Source organism: Typopeltis vanoorti, chromosome 12 (genome assembly GCF_054136105.1).
Source record: "Typopeltis vanoorti isolate ZY-2024b chromosome 12, IOZ_Tvanoo_1.0, whole genome shotgun sequence".
NCBI lineage: Eukaryota > Metazoa > Arthropoda > Arachnida > Uropygi > Thelyphonidae > Typopeltis > Typopeltis vanoorti.
In genome coordinates, this window is record NC_143560.1 from 110,051,743 (window position 1) to 110,068,620 (window position 16,878).

The 16,878-nt window shown below is 36.6% G+C and overlaps 1 protein-coding gene across 1 annotated transcript in view; it reads right to left on the reverse strand.

The window, feature by feature from the left end:
* Positions 1 to 16,878, reverse strand: part of LOC150101136 (adenosine 5'-monophosphoramidase HINT3-like) — a 51,243-nt gene that overhangs the window by 19,317 nt on the left and 15,048 nt on the right. The window contains exon 2 of the mRNA XM_090402171.1: positions 778 to 895. Within this exon, the coding sequence (XP_090258297.1) occupies positions 778 to 895 (118 nt within the window). The remainder of the gene's footprint in view (positions 1 to 777; positions 896 to 16,878) is intronic.

Consider the following 16,878-nt stretch of genomic DNA (forward strand, 5'->3'; position numbering starts at 1 on the left):
AAAAAGCCAAGTTCCCCCAAAAAAGTTTACATTGAAAAAATGATATTTGCCCTCAGTTAATAAGGTAGTTCACTTGTTTGTAGAAATGAATCCCGGAAGGAGACAGAACAATGTAAATTTTGCTACAGCGAAATTTATGCAGAAGAAAAAAGGAAATCTGTTAAGATGAAGTTGGACATAATGGAAAAATTTTAAAGAAGTACACCCCTGACAATAAACCTAGATCTTCCACACATTATGCATCTAGTGAACCAATCTTCTATTGCTTTGTTGAAATTCATGAAGTTGAAGAATTTGTTTTTGACTACCTAGCCTCTCCTGCTTCTTCTAATGAATTGTCTAATTAATAAAATAGCAACTTTGAAGAATTACTCATGCTTTGTGGGTATGTCCATCTAATTATTTTACTGGGAAGTGCACAAAAAGTACTCTAACTAGAAATTTTATATTATGATAATTTGTGCTTTGTATTACTTCATTATAAACAGAGTAAAATTAGTTAAAATATAATAAAATAGACATTTTATCATTCATGTATGTTAATTTTTCATAGTTAAGTTCATAGTAATTTCCAATTGACAACGAGATCATCAGAATTGAACCCAATCACAAGTCTAGGATTGTGTATATTTAAAAAAACCATAGTTCTGATACAGTTATATAAACTTTTGTGAGTGGAAGTAAAAAAAAAAAAAATCGTCATTTAGTTACATTACACATGTTATTCATTATCCTGCTAACTGTTAGATATAAAACTCATTCAATAATTAACCTTACCTAAGAAAATATGATCTGGTCTTAATGTATTTCCATCTTGAATATGGGCTTTAGGAATGACAAGATAATGATGAGTTGCAGCAGGTGTTATATTTTGAAATGCTATAAATTCTTCATCCTGGAAAATATGTACTTCATGAAGAAAAATAATCATATATGCTAAATTACTGTAAGTGAAAACAAATACTATAAGTATTATCCAAAACACTAAGTAGCTAATATCATTTATGTCTACTGCTTCTGTACCATATTATTTTAATCGAACCACTGTGGAAAGTCCTCATTATTCATCCTACTAGACTAATTTCTAGTCTCTTCACTGATAATGCATTCTACTTACCTACCACTCTCCAAATGAAAATTACTTCTAACTCCTGCTCAACAAACACCTTCAAAAAGCCTCTTGTTTCTTTCCCACTCCTTGACTCAGTGAATAATCTCTGTATTAATTCTGGTACATAAGTTTAACAGTGTTTGCTATATAGTGAAAGTCAACATACGGCAATTCTGCAGTCTATTCATAGTCAACATTCTACAAGCCTGATGTTATGTCAGGCACTCTTCTCTGGGCTAATTCCAGAGAAGTCTCTGGAAACAGTCCAGAAATAATCTCATCGTCCAGAAAATAGAGTGGTAAATCTGTGTACAATCATATTTCATATGATTGAGGCTTTATGCAGTAAGGTTTTGCCAGCTTCACTGATAAATAAATACTATGTGTTCTCTCAAACCTGCAGGAAGTGAGTTTGAATCCTACTTAGCCATATGCAAAAACTCGATGTTACAAGAAATAATACCTCTAATACATCGATTTTTTATAGTAGGGACACACCTTAAAAAAAACCTTGTATAAAATATATCTATGCTTCTTATGTTTAAATTTTGTATAAACACCAAAATAAGCCCAAAGGGAATTGACTCACTCATTGTTTTAAAAACAGAAGTAGGATGTTTGAAACCAAGGGTGATGTCTGTAAGTGGCAATTTCCTTTGAAAAGTGTTTACAAGTCTTGTAGCAGGTGACCTTCAAGGTCAGTATTGAAAAGACGCAGCTGGCATCAAACGGAAAGTCCCGTAGGGCACAGCCCGATTAAGGATGCAAAAGGGGAAGAATAAGATTTATCAGCAAAAGTTCTAGAACTGCCAAACTCATGCTGTTGTCCAGGGATCTCGTAACTAAGTGCAAGACATGCACAGGGACATTTGGGGTCCCATGACCTTAAAGAAAACTGCAGGGGTAATGAGATATATAAGGCTCGAAATTTTGTTGAGGGAGGCTTCCTGTTTTCATCTTGCATGATCTGTCCACAAGAGGTCGAGAAGGAGAGGTGCCAATTAGTTCCGGAGGGGAGAGATGGGTGCCCGTCCACGAAGAGAGTTTCCAGTCCAAAGCCAAGGATAACCCGAAGGCTACAGTCTAAGGAAGAAATTTTGCCATATTGGTCCAAGTCTTGCCTCTGTTTGAGTGCATGCCCACCGACCTATGCAGTTCCTTGCCAGAAGAAATCTATCCAGTATCCCGTTGGCCGATGCGATCCCTCAACAGTTCCCTGAGACTCCTATCAAGGAAAAGAAGAAAACACAAAACGGAGAAAAGACCCCTGAAGTGTAGAAAGTAAACAGAACAAGGAGGGGAAGACGTGCCAGACAGTCAAGGACCCACGTGAGTCAGTATGTTCATTTCTTTTGTGTGTGCGAATTAAGACAATTTCCCAAAAAGAACCGTTAAACTGTTTGGTATAGAAAAAATAGAGTTAGATGTACGTGAGTCAGTACGTTCATTTCTTTTATGTGTGCGAATTAACACAATTCCCCTAAAGAACTGTTGAACTGTTTGGTACAAAAAAAATAGTTTTAACATGCATAAATTACTCGTAGATCAGTATAAATGATTGATAAGCTAAACATGAGTGTAGTTGAATTCCCTAGGAAGTAATTGGGCTAATTGAAAATTCTCCTTTAATAATTGTATGTGCTAATCTAAATGCCTTTTGTAAGTAATAAGAATGTTTAATCTAGAAAAGATGAAAGTATGCTAATGTGAAGTTAAAAAAAAAAAAAAAAATCAGCTAACGCCATTTTATTCCCGTATACGGGAGTAGGCGAGGCCATATAGCCCTATCTAACTTTTGGAGACTGAGTGGGCAGTTCAATCTCCACTGGTACCCAATCAGAGACAGATGGCCCAAGGCTATCACTAATTAAGCGGTACGCAGTGAAGAGAGACGGCTCAAATGTGCCGCCATCTCGTGGTTCCTAACCCTAACACAATATATTTAATGTCTGAAATAATGTGGCTTCTAAGGTCGATTTTCTTGAGTTTACAGGACGAAAAACCCGAGTTTCCGGGAGGAAAAACCTGCTTGCCCGTGCCAGAGATCGACTAACTCGGGAACCGGTCGAAAAAAGGCTTAGAAAAATTTCCTCTAGTCGCCGACTAGACTCGAAACCAAGACTTCCTTCGTGCGGCCAAGCGCGGCGGTGTGCAAACGCCACATCCGCTGAGCTACACAGGCTCTCTAATGTGAAGTTAGAGAGAGAAAATATAAGAGATATATAATTTATGCATGGTGTATGTATAAAGGCTAATTATTATTGTTGTTCAGGCCTCCATGGAGTCTAAAGACTCATCGTGGGAGGTTCTTCCTAAGAACATAGTCTGTCAAGACTCATCGAGTTATGATTATTATTCGCACCTAAAATATTTGCTTGTTATATGTGAAAGGTCTTTGAAAAATTTGTAATATGAAGTGTATCAATTGAGATTTAATTGAGAGTGTTAATTAAGGATCATACCTGAGAATATATTCAAGACTAAGAATTTCTAATGTGAATGAAGTATTAATTTCATGTATTATATATAACCATCTGACCAGTAATTAAATTTTGATTGTTTATTAATATATAATGATTCTATCTCAGTTTAACCTTTTTGCAATGCACTGATTCCAAATAAAACTGATTCGGACCTTTAAGGTGGGAAACCCGGAAGTTATTTAAGTTCATATAGAAATTTAGGCCATGAGTGTAAACTGTATCTAAATTAAGATATGAATAAGTTCTTTGTTCAACTAGGGTATTAATGCTTTCTTGTGTCATAAGGGGAACTTCTAAGGTGCAGTCTTGAAATTCAAATAAATATCTAGAGATCCCAGGCACAAGGGGGAGTACTTTAGAATAGGACAAAAAAGGAGTAAACTGGAAGTAAGATTAAGTCTATTGAGAAACCCCTAAGAGGAATTAAAAGTTGATATAATGTAAAGAGATAGTGATATGTTATGAACAACTACAATACATATGAGTTATATATAAATAAGTGAACATATAAAAATATAACTAATATAAATAAATAAATTAAAGAAAGATAAAGATATCATAATGTCGCAGCATCGACATTAAGGATAGGAAACTATAACATCAACGAGATAACATACAGAATTATTCATTACAATGGCACAGTAACAACTTTTATTACACATGGATGTTTACAAGTTTAGGGCAAGTTGAATTTCACATCTCTGCAAGAGACAGTCATCCTGCTTCTTGGAAGGTTACTGCTAATTGGAATTCACATACTAAAACACAATCACAGAGTGGTCACAAAAATGTAATATCTAGAAGTCAAATCTACACCAATATAAAGAGCAATTACTTTTTTTTTTCGTTTTTTTTTAAATTTGATATGTACATATTTGTTTCTAGTAGCAAGGCTTATACGTTGGTCAGACATAACTGGTAATTAGTTTACAGAATTAACAACACATATAAAGTATATTAATTAAAGGTAACTTTAATGAATAACTTCTATATTTTGGCAACGTCACGTTGCCATCTTCAGGAACATAAAGATATGGTATGTGCACGCAGCACTAACACAAGCAAATGAGGAAGAAAGCAAGAAACTAATATTGTTCCTAAAGTCCTAATGGTGCCCTCTGGCAGGCTAATTTGGTAGTCTTGGCAGTTGGGCTGAAGTTCTCATAATGTAAGTCTCCCAAATTTGCTGAAGATTCTTTGAATAATCTTTCGTATTTAAACATGCTGTGATGTATTATTTTTGTTTTCTTCCAACGAATTTTATGGTGGTTATCTAAGGCATGGTCTGCCAGCCCAGAGCGGCTGTACTGGTGAAACTGGATGTAGTCTTTGTGTTCTGAAATCCTGATATTTGCTGTTCTGCCTGTTTGGCCAAAGTAGGACAATTTGCAGCTGCAAGGGACCTGGTATACACCAGGTAGGTCTAGGGAAAGTAGTTGGTCTTTGGTAGAGCGGATAAGGGATGCCAACTTTTTATATGGCCTGTAACAAGAAGTAAGGTCATATTTTTTGAGGATATTGGTTATTTTCTCAGAGGTGTCCTGGATGTAGGGATGGTGATAGACTTAGTGTAATCTTTATTGTGGGGGGGCGTTTACTGGTTTTAGTATTTTTTGGGGGTTATAGCCATTGGCTAAGAAAGTGTTGAGGATGTGGTTTAATTCAGTAGTTAAGGCCTTGTCATCTGAGCAGATTAATTTTGCCCTGTTATATAGTGTTTTGATAACCCCATATTGTTGTGTGTGTGGGGGGGGGGATTGCTGGTGAATGTATCTGCCAGTACGGGTGGGTTTTCTGTAAACAGAGAAAACCAAAGATCCATCAAGCTGGTGAGTGATTAAAGTGTCTAGGAAGGGGAGGGTGTTGTTTTCCTCTTTTTCTAAGGTGAACTGGACTCTGGGGTGTTGGTTGTTTAAGTGTGTTAGGAAGGAGTGGAGTGTGTCCGAGCCATGTGGCCAAATAGCAAACACATCATCCACATAACGAAGCCAAATAGTGGGTTTTTGTGGGGCGGAGTTTAAGGCTTTCTCTTCAAATGTCTCCATAAAGAAATTGGCCAAGGGTGGGGAAAGTGGTGAACCCATGACTGTCCCCTCTATCTGTTTGTAGAACTTTCCTTGCCAAACGAAATAGCCTGAGTTCATTGTGAACTGAAATAGGGCTGAGATATCGGGAGGAAACTTGGCTTGGATGAGCTCTAGGGTTTCTTTGAGTGGGACATTAGTGAATAGGGAGGAGACGTTAAAACTGACCGTTATGTTAGTGTGTTGGAGTGTGAGGTTTTCTATACTGGCTTTAAAGTGGGCTGAGTTTTTTTTTATGTGTGATGGTGTGTTGCCAGTGTAGTGTGTGAGTGTTTTGGCTAAATGTTTGGCTAATTTATATGTGGGGGAATCAATGCCATCCACTATGGGACGCAATGGCACATTTTGTTTATGTATTTTTGGGAGTCCATATAATCGGGGTGGGGGGTCTAGAGTTATAAGGTTTTAGTTTGTTGGTGACTTCCACAAGCCAAGAAGTGACCTTCTTAAGGAGTCTGTGGAGAGTTCTAATCTGAGAGCCGGTTGGATTATATTCAATGGGGAGGTAAGTCGTACAGTCTAGTACTGAAGCAGTTAGCTTACCTTTGTAGTCTTTTTGATTGAGCACCACAGTGGCGTTTCCCTTATCCGCCTTGGTGATTACTATATTTTTGTTGTTTTTCAATTCTTGTAGGGCTGCATATTCGTTTTTGGAGGTTTGGCTTTAGTGAGAACACCGACTACATCCAGTCTAATGTTGTTGGCGATATGGTTAGGAAGGTTGCGAATCCCACGTTCTATTTGGATCATGATTTCTTCGGCAGGTATTCTTTTAGGAGCTAGGCGAAATTGTGACCACGTGCAAGTGCGGTGAGTGCTTCAGGCTTTAAAACTACCAACAAGAGGTTGACTACAGTGTTGAGTGGTGGCTGTGGTAAGGAAGTAGAATTCTTTATCAGGTTTTCATATTTTTTCGTACATATTTGTTGTCCTACACATATCAAGAAACACCCAATTTTATTTCATTCAGCAATTGGAAATTAATATTTGTGGGAATTAACGAAAGCTCAGAGTTGACTACCTTACCAGTGCTCGATGACTTAAAGGACTGCAAAAACTATTCACCTATCAAGAAACGTATGGGATGAGGCTGAATATCATTCTGATATGGATTAAACCAGGTATATAATTTCTTGGTATCTTTAATTTATATCATCCTCAGGGTCATTGCCAGATTAGATCGCACCCTGAGGCAAACAATTAAATATCACCCCTGATGGATTATAAGACAAAAATATAAGAAAATCACCAATTGCTATTTTGTTTTTATTACAAGAGAAACATTAATGCAAAATGATTACATATTAATTAAATGTTTGCTCTACAGGGATATCGCACAATAAAACTGTTTATATGCTCTTCTAAATTTAAATTATAAGCTATGTCTGCCCCTACCAGTATAGTTGCTAGACCAAGCAATCTTTTTGGGCCATTGCTGTTCGCAAATAATTTTTAATCAGTTTAAGCTTGGAAAAATTTCTTTCTGCACTTGCTACACTAATAGGAATTTTTAATGGAGCAACATGGCTGAACGAGCACCCTTACTAAGCCGTGCCATGAGGCAGGCTGCCTCTATGCTACACCCTGTCAATGGTACTGATCATTCTGATATGCAAGACAACAAATTGCAACATACCACACATACATAAAGTATGAAAATGAAAAGTAAGTTGCACTGTACAATCATACACTTTTGAGTGTTACTGATTTTTATAAGAAATTTTAATTGCTTATATCTTGATAACTGCTCATAGCACTTGTCTTATATTATCTCTACAATCTTCTATACTTAGCTGTTACTTATCCCAACACATTGAAGCAATCATACATCCAGCCTATTCCAAATAAGGGATATAGAAGTCCACTGTCAAACTACTGACCAATTGTTGTTGCCTCCATCCTCTCCAAAATAATGGAGAAAGTCGTCAACAGTCAAGTTCTCCAATAGCCGGAGGTCTACCAGTTAACTAGCAATCGCCAAAATGGATTCTAGTCCGAAGGCTGTTTGAAGTCTATAGCTGACCTCTTAGCCTATGTCACCCACCACTGAGCCTATGCCATGGAAAGATACTAATTGTTCTACTCTCCATCTTTTACAGAAAGAACTTTCTACTAATCAAACAATACATGAAATTAAATGGATTCTCTGAAAGGACTACACCAGTAGCACACTCAGGATTTAATCTTGAGTGGGGCCCAAGTTGAGTAGATGATTTGAGAATACATACTACGCATCACATACGACCTATGACTGAGCATCTGCAATGATCGCTAATTCATAAAAAGTATAGAAATAGAAGACACGACACAACATAAATTTTAAAAAAATGAATTTATTAATAAATGAAGGAAAAGATTTTTGGAAAATTTTCTAGCATTTTTTTTTTTCCTTTTTTTTTGGCAGGGCCAGTGCCGCTTGACTCTCCTCCTCCTCTGGGTATGCACCACTGGATTACACAACATCTGTTCAACTCCTACAAGCCAAACCAAAACAAAGAATCAATATGTCAGGTTCCAATCCCATATATATCTGGAATTTCAGAACCAATTTCAAGAATTTTAAAGAAATATGATCTAACAGCTACTTATATTCCTATTAATAAATAAAATATCCACCTATTTCCCCTCATCCAAAGAAAAATGCTCAACTACATCTCTTCCTGATGTATACCAAGTTCTATGTGAATGCCATCTTTTTTGGACAAACCGGATGCTCTATAGAAAAAAGATTACAAGAACATCAATGTTATGTTCTTCACAACAAATCCAATAAGTCTAGATTGGCACAACATGGAATAGAGACAAAACACAACATTCTCTGGTCCTTCTAGACAGATGTCAGTATGAATTCGACTGCCTATTTAAAGAGAGTGCTGAGGCCTTACTGTAATGACTGCCTATGTCAAAAATATGGGAAAGTTTGATCTGAATAACATTAATTATTATTATATTTATTTATTTTATTATTTATTTATTAATGAAGACCTAGATACTACATCTGTCTAATGATATATTTAGAATGATTTTATAAATTAGCTTTTTGTATGACATTGTAAATGATACATGAAACTATTCTGCACTCATATTTACTTTTATATTCACCTGTCTCAAGTGAAATGATATCATGATTAACGATATAACATCACGCGGCTTGTTCTAATTTTGAATGAATGATCAATTGTTTGTATTCTACCTTGTGAAAAACTGTTTTCTGTCTAGCCACTGATAGTTTGTTATTTTCAAACTGAAATATCTAGCAGTACATTAAATATACTTTTCTTGTGCTAACATGTAAATAATTCTTAATGGAAAGATTTGGAGAAACATGTTGCTCTTGACATTTCCAGAGCTTTTGATCACACCTGGCATCGAGGCTTACTAAGCAAACTGCCATCCTTTGGTCTACCTACTACCCTCTGTTATTGAATAGTTAGCTTTCTCTCTTTAGTCATTCACTGTATGCCATGGGGAACATACCTTCCTTACTTCACCACCAATGCAGGAATGCCTCAAGGGTCTATTTTATCACCTACCCTCTTTCTGCTATTCATAAATAACCTGCTATCAATTGCCACTAATCTTATTCATAGCATTGCTGAGGATAATACTCTCCATTCATCCTACTCGTTTGACAAACCATGCAGTGTTCAGACATTCCATGCTTCAAGATAATCTCCAACCAGTGCCTTAAATACTAGTCTCCATCCTTCAATGGGGCAAGGACAATCTGGCCACCTTCAATTCCACCTAAACAGTCTTGCCTTTACTCTTGCAAAAGTGATCTCAGCTCATTTACTCTCAGTAATACACAAATTACCATACAGGATCACATTTCTCCTTGGAATGATATTTACCTCTAGCCTCTCCTGACAGGCATCACATAAACAGCTTCCTTAGCATCAAATTAGCACTCTTCTACTCAAGAAAATATTTTCACCCACTATGCTGCTAATGTTATGCAAATCCCAAATCCACATATCCTTAGAATAATGCTCACATTGGGTGTGGTGCATCTAAAACCTTAAAAATTCTTGCTCTCTTGAAGAAAGCAATATAGCTCATAGATCATCCATCCTTACAGACTAACTTCAAAAGTCTATCTCACAAAGTTTTGGTTCTATCTGTTCTATGGGGATTTCCACTACTCTACTTAACTGGCAACTATTGTTCCATTACTTCTATTGGGCCTGTTAAAATAACCAGTAGCTAAATCAGCATCCCTTTTCAGTGGAAATGCAAATAAGAGTAATTCATTTTATTTTATATGGGGAATTGCATTCTCGAGAATCTCTGTGTATATCAAAAAGGCGTAAAACAGGAGCCTTATAACGTGGGATAATAGCAGTTGTAATCCAAAGAGATATTCCAGTTTTTCAAGATTAATTTAATTGAAAATGTATTAATTTTTCATACATATTAAGGCATAAGAATAGTAAATAAAATATTCAGTATAAAACAAATAACTATTAAATTACTTATTTTCATGAATAATACATCATAACCACATCTTCTTTAGTTGGCATACTGAAGTTGAATGCTTATAGGAGGTTGAAGGCTGAATGGAAACCTTACTTGCAGTTTAAGTTCAGATTGTAACCTCCTCCTGCTATCTTTGCTTTGAAGAGATCATGAAATTCTTGAATGGCAACATGATCTGCAGCATCACCAATAATGTTAAGATTGGAACGTATAGAGACTTATAGCAGTCGAACCACACAACTTTCAGCGAAAAGATGTCAGTTGCTCTTCATCTTTTGTTAGATCATACAGGGCATGAGAATGTGGAAAGTCAATGAATCAGTAATGTATAGGAATTTATCCATGCGTGCGAAGGGAGAGTACATTCCTGAAGTTAGAAAAATAAACCATATGAGAGTTGAAGGTTTGAGTAAAATCATCAGGAGGATTGTGAACAGAATTTCAGATAAGCTTATTGAACAGGTCCATGAATAGTTACATAGTGCAGGGAAGGAAATGGAATGTGAAGTCTGATCATGAAAAATGGGCAGAATTATCTAAATCACATCTGTATTTTAATTTAAAATATGGAAATTAAAAGGAAGAATAATAATAAAAGAAAAGCCTTACCTTAGGATGTAACATATTTGTAATAGCCTTTTATCGTTTAAACAATAACACCAAATATTGTGTAGCTGTGCGGACACAAACTGAGAATAAATACACTATCAATAATTGTCTGGACACTAGCAATTTACAGTTCATACCAGCAGGTGAACTCTAATATCCGGTATGTCCACATTTGGCTTTGATCACCTCCTGCAGTCTTTTAGGGAGGCTTTCCACCAACGTGCGGCAGACATCAGGTGGAATTTGTCTCCATTCCTCCATCAAAACAGCACTGAGATCAGCGACAGTTCGACGATGTGCTGCTCTGTACCACAATCGCCACTCCATCCCACAGGTGTTTGATGAGATCGAGATCAGGAGTCTGCATAAATCATGGCAGTCATTTCACACCCATCTGTTCATACCATTTCATAACAGTTACAGCTTTGTGGCATGGGGCACAGTCATCTTAATAGTAACACGGATCCATTCCATGAAACTGCACAGTGTAGGCAGCACTTGATTATCCAGAATATCAAGCTACTGAGCTGCCTTCATGGAATCATGAACAATGGGCAGTGGTCCCACTCCAAACCAAATGATTGCACTGCATCATTACTCCATCACCAAACTTTACTGTGAGTACAACACACTGGGGTAACAAACATTCAACAGGCTGCCTCCACATTCACACCATGCCATCAGACTCTCCATTCCCATGCTCTTTGCACAAGGCTAGACAAGTCTTGTTCATTGTGATATTCAGCTTGTGTGGCACTGCCCTTCCGTGGAAACACAGTAAATAGAGTTCTTTTCGTACAGCATTAGTGCTCATCATGGGTGTTATTGGCACTCTGGACATCATCACAGATGGTCTGTGCCGATTGTAGCCGGTTTTCACATGTAAAAATTGGCTTTTTTAAAATGGGTGTTTTCCACCCCTTTTAACACTGCTGTCCTTGTTGGTCAATTTTGGTGGCCATCCTAAGTGTTTTCCTCCCAGAATGGCTCCATTTGAGCAGCAATGGCACATATGGACATGTCACCAAAGTGACAGCCCACGATGACACCTGTCTTTAAGTCATCAAGTTCACATAGTGAACTTGGTACCATACAACTTGTATTCAACTGCTACAATGAAATCAGCATCCGAGTATCTGTACACTGGTTTTTATGTTATTAAAACACCTGGAATGTTCCATAACTTCAGATAACAGGGGTGTTCAGACAATTACTGGTAGATAGTGTATACTGCGCACAGCAGCTCTCTTCTTGGCAACCACGACCAGGTGTTCTTTGTGAGAGAACGTTCTTTACCCAGCCACGCTGTCTTGTGACCTCTGCTACAGTTGTGCCAAATGGGATGCATGTCTTTTCTTCTTTCCTTGGGCTGGCTATGCTTCATATTCTGATCATAACACCTGCTCTCACCAAAAAGTAAATTCTTGCTAGAATCAAAGCCTTCATCCTCATTTAAGATCCTAACCCCAAGTCAATATTGAAACTTTAATTTTCTGATTTAAAGCAGTCCAAGAAAAGAATTCAGCATATTGCAAATGCAAAACTCTGACATGACAATGGGCATGCAACTGTTGCAAAAAGACAATCCACAAATCAAAACCACAAGGGATAACTTCAGCCCATCCATGTTTCCATCTCTCACTTCCAGATTTCTCACTTCATACTCATATCACCTAAACCCAAGGTAGACCATCTGGCATCATGCTTCAACTCCTACACTGATGATCAAAGCAAAGCACTTCGACTTTACTGAGAAGTGTTTACCCGCTATATCATGTATCATATTCCTTGCTTCTTCCAACACTATATCGTCAATATTTCCAATGTGCATTGCATTATGATTATAATTAATTAGGCATCTGTATAAAATCACAGGACTAAAGCAAGATAACTGTTTCAACTCTAATGTCCATCACATTTTAAAAAAATGTATGAGAGATGGCGAATGAATTTAATTAATCAACAGAGCACCCATATTCCATTACTCATGACTAAAACTACTCCTCACTCCATTGCAGATCATCTTGCTCAACTTCCCAGGGTTTCTAATCAATTATTTAAATAGGTTTATCTTCCCCAGACACTCAGAGTTTAACCCTGAAGCTCCAGGAAAAGCAACCGTAGAGCTCTCAACGCTCTGATAAAGCTCTTTACTTCAAAGAGAATTGATGGACCAAGGTCTGTGCACCGTGAACTACAGTTTTAATCATTTTAATTCACAGTCCTTTATCAAAGCTACTTTCATCTCTAACGGATATTTTTCCAAATTAATTAAATTAATAATTATGGCCTTTGACCAAATCTACAAGAAGTTTATAGAATTTCATTTCATATGTAAGGGAGTATCTGAAGGGACTGCAAGACTTATTTGTTAAATTGACCTACATGCAATTTCTGTCCGCTTCAAAAACTAAATTGGTTCCTAGGCTCTCCAAGGATGAATATTCTCCTTTCTCATCCTGGAGTTTATAAAACTCCTTTGTAATCGTGGGCAGACTGGTTGTTCAGCTCTGATTCGTAAGGAAAAACATCAAGATTATGTTCTACTTCATCAGTTAAGTCTCGTTTAGCCGGCTATGACTTATCCACTAGGCACAGAGTTTACTGGAATGAAGCTAAAGCCTTACACAAAAGTTATTTTATTCTTGAAGGATTAATTATATAAAGAAAGTTGTGACACCCAGATCACACTCAGAAGAACGACTGTCTTAAATTCAAACTTTTGGGAACATCCTAAGTAACACTATTCATTCCTGTGTTTCATGAATTAATAATTATTTACTCTTTACTTCTAATAATTGTAGATGGAGCTATCTTGCAATTAAAAGCATATATTGCCACACGTTCTTTTATTTAAGTTTGTCATATTTTCAGTATCTCATGTCATCTGTATGCATTGACAATTGCTAGAACCCCGCCGAAAATTCTACAAGTAATGAATAATAGTTTTAGTTTTTCCTTATGTGTCAATTCTTTGCTAATTTTTATTATGGGGATGAGAAACGTTAGAGAATTTACTTTTTAAAAAATAAATAACAGTTTGTATGTGCCATAATCAGCACCTAGCTTGTTCTACAAATTCTGTGAATGATTTATATTACAAATCCCCTCCGGTCAGCGGACAGCACATACTCATAGTTGAAACAATTGAAAGAGCACTTGGCATGAAATATCAGGTCAAATGCTTAAGTAAAAGTGGCTCAGGATTTGAAGATAGCTCTGGGTAAATTGACTGTGCTTTGGAGGACTTATTTTATTTACCTTGCATTACATGCTGCCGAGATTGAAGTACTATTCATAACTGTTTGTAGCCAAAACTAATGTGCATCTGTAAATGTATTCTCCTAAAAAAGTGAATTTTCTTCAGGTGGTATATATAAATTTCATTACCCTTCTCACTGGAGGCCTAAGGTTGCTTGAGAAAGTTCCGTGTTCCATCTTTCTGGATTAACTAGCCCTTGGTCGACTAATATAACTGAATATTCGATAGATACTATCTTTCCGGGGATGTGATTCATATAAAGATAATTAAAATAACTAATTTATTAATCCTACTTTCAATAGTCACAGAAGTGACTGAAACAAGTATGTAGTAAACTATCACTCTTGTTGTAAATTTGGTTCCAGATTTAATATTATCTATCGTCTCTTTTCAAGAGAAACAGCTTGCTCAGTTTAAATAATTAATAAACATAAGATGGATTTAGCTTAAATAATGAGCTAATGCCTTTTATTCCCTTAGGGAGTAGTTTAACTTTCGTGTGTGTGTGTATATATATATATATATATATATATATATATTGTATTAGTATAACATTTTCGCACTAGTATCAAGGCCATCTACACCGACTTTTATAATGCAGATGTTATTAAATAAGAAGCACAGAAACCGGTATATTATTATTATTATTATTCCGTGACACCCCCTCCAAGGAGTCCAAAGATTCATCAAGGGAGGGCACCTACTCAACAATTCCCCATCTCTCCATCACTTAAACCACCAAACTACCACCATCACCTATGCTAACTACCCTTCACCACAACCACAACTAGTTATTTTGTCTGTAAACTGCATGTTTCATGAAAGGAAATTTGTTTGTATGCGGATGAAAAACCCTACTACATCGGAATGAGATCGGGTAACTCGGATTCAATTGAAAAATTCCCATATGATTCCTCTCGCCACAATGAGAACGAACTTTGTGCCTTTCCAATCGAAGGGGGGGGGGGGTGCCGCCGTTCTTTCAATTGCGCTACAATGAAACGTGCGAAATGTACATAAATCATGTACATCGTCATGGTGTAATTACACTAAGGTTCTAGTAAAAACTTTAACGAGAGATTTTTTTTTTTAAATATTTGTAAATGTAAATTTTAAATAATTGTGAAATTTCTTTAGAACTGTTTCTCATAAGGAGGATAATTTAAGTCCATTTTTTCTGTTTAGATCAGTCGATGCAGCAAGGTCCTAGAAACTCTCTTTGTATAGACGTTCCAAGAAATTATTGATTTTATGAAGAACCTCATTTTTTTTCCCAAAGAACTCAGTGTCTGGTGGATATATCATGCTCCATAAGTCCCGATTGTTCTGGCTCGTGGAACTTAACATAGTTAATAGGCGGCACATATGTTTGGCCAAAATACGATAGTCCACACTCGCATGAATTTGATATACTCTATTGTACGCCCAGAGTTGCGAGAACCCTAGCTGGCACAGTTCCAAGAAGAGTGAATTCATGTTGAAGTGGAGAAAGAAATAAGGCAATGTACGAATTCGTCATCAACAACGTCATCGCGAAATCACGTGCTTTATACGTAAAATTTCCCGAGTATTATACAAGCAAAATAGTTACCACTTTAAAAACTAGAATTTTCATTAAATTAAAGCTAATTTTCCGACGTGTAACAATAAACATTCATCCCACGAATCGCATTAATTAACCTATTATCAGAATGTCGAGGGATCTCGCATTCTGATGATAGGTTAATTATCAGAATAACAGGACAGCAGAGTGGACAAAAGGCGAAAGAATTCAACCCCTGTATCGGCAAAGTGGATATTATATCCAACATTATTTCAAAGCCGAATGCGTGTAGAAACTATTTCAGCATCGTAGTTGCCTTAGATTGCACTACTTAAAAGACAAGAGCGCTGCCTGAACGCCCATATATTCACCTTTTATTAGTGCATTTTTTAAGACAAACTGATTGGTTTCTCTTCAGAGACCAAGCAGAAACCTTACAGCAAAAATACTCATTCAGTAAAGTATTGGTGATTCCGGTATTATTTAAGCCTTATCCTACGCTATTAATGTTCTATAGGCTTAGTGTGGGTGAGAATTGTATAAAAACATGAAACAACTAGAACACTTCAAAGTTGTTCTTGTTTTATTTCTCCTCCGTAACACGTCATCAACTTCCATCATTCATCCTATTTCTATAAAATTCAGAAGATCGTTGTTTCATACAATGCTTATGGCATCTAGTAAAATCCAGTAAACTAAACCAAATGATATACTGAATGGGTGCTTGCTCTTCGAGATCTCTATAAGATCACATTGTTCAACCGATTTTGACTAAATCTAGAATATCGTCATTTCAGTCCATCTAGAACAAAGTGAAGAATGAATTGTGAGCAGAGATGGCCCTAAAAATAAAATTTGATACTCTTCTACAAGTCCCAATCGATTTCGGCCAGTTATTCTTGGTTTACCGACATCAAAAAAATAGATGCGGGAGGGGAAAAAATGTCATGTAAAAATTCCAAACAGTGAGAATGAAGAGGTGAGGTCAGGTATATTAATAACAATGATGAACAAGTAGGAAGTTTTGACTAGGTTAGAAGCACCTCCATAGCTGTTAGTATCCACAATGCGCTTTGATTGGAAAGGCCCGAGTTTGAATACTGTGTATGAATTAATTTTCCAAGGACTTTTCAACTGGAAATGATGCTCGTCTCGAAATGGCCATTCCCCTGCTGCAAAATAAACAAACCGGCCAGAAGAATTCAACCCATTAATAGAATAGTTTCAAAACGTATTTCTTATTCTCTTATTTCCTAATTCCACATAAATCAGAAGCAGCAATTTTATTTACATTAGTTTTTTTTTTT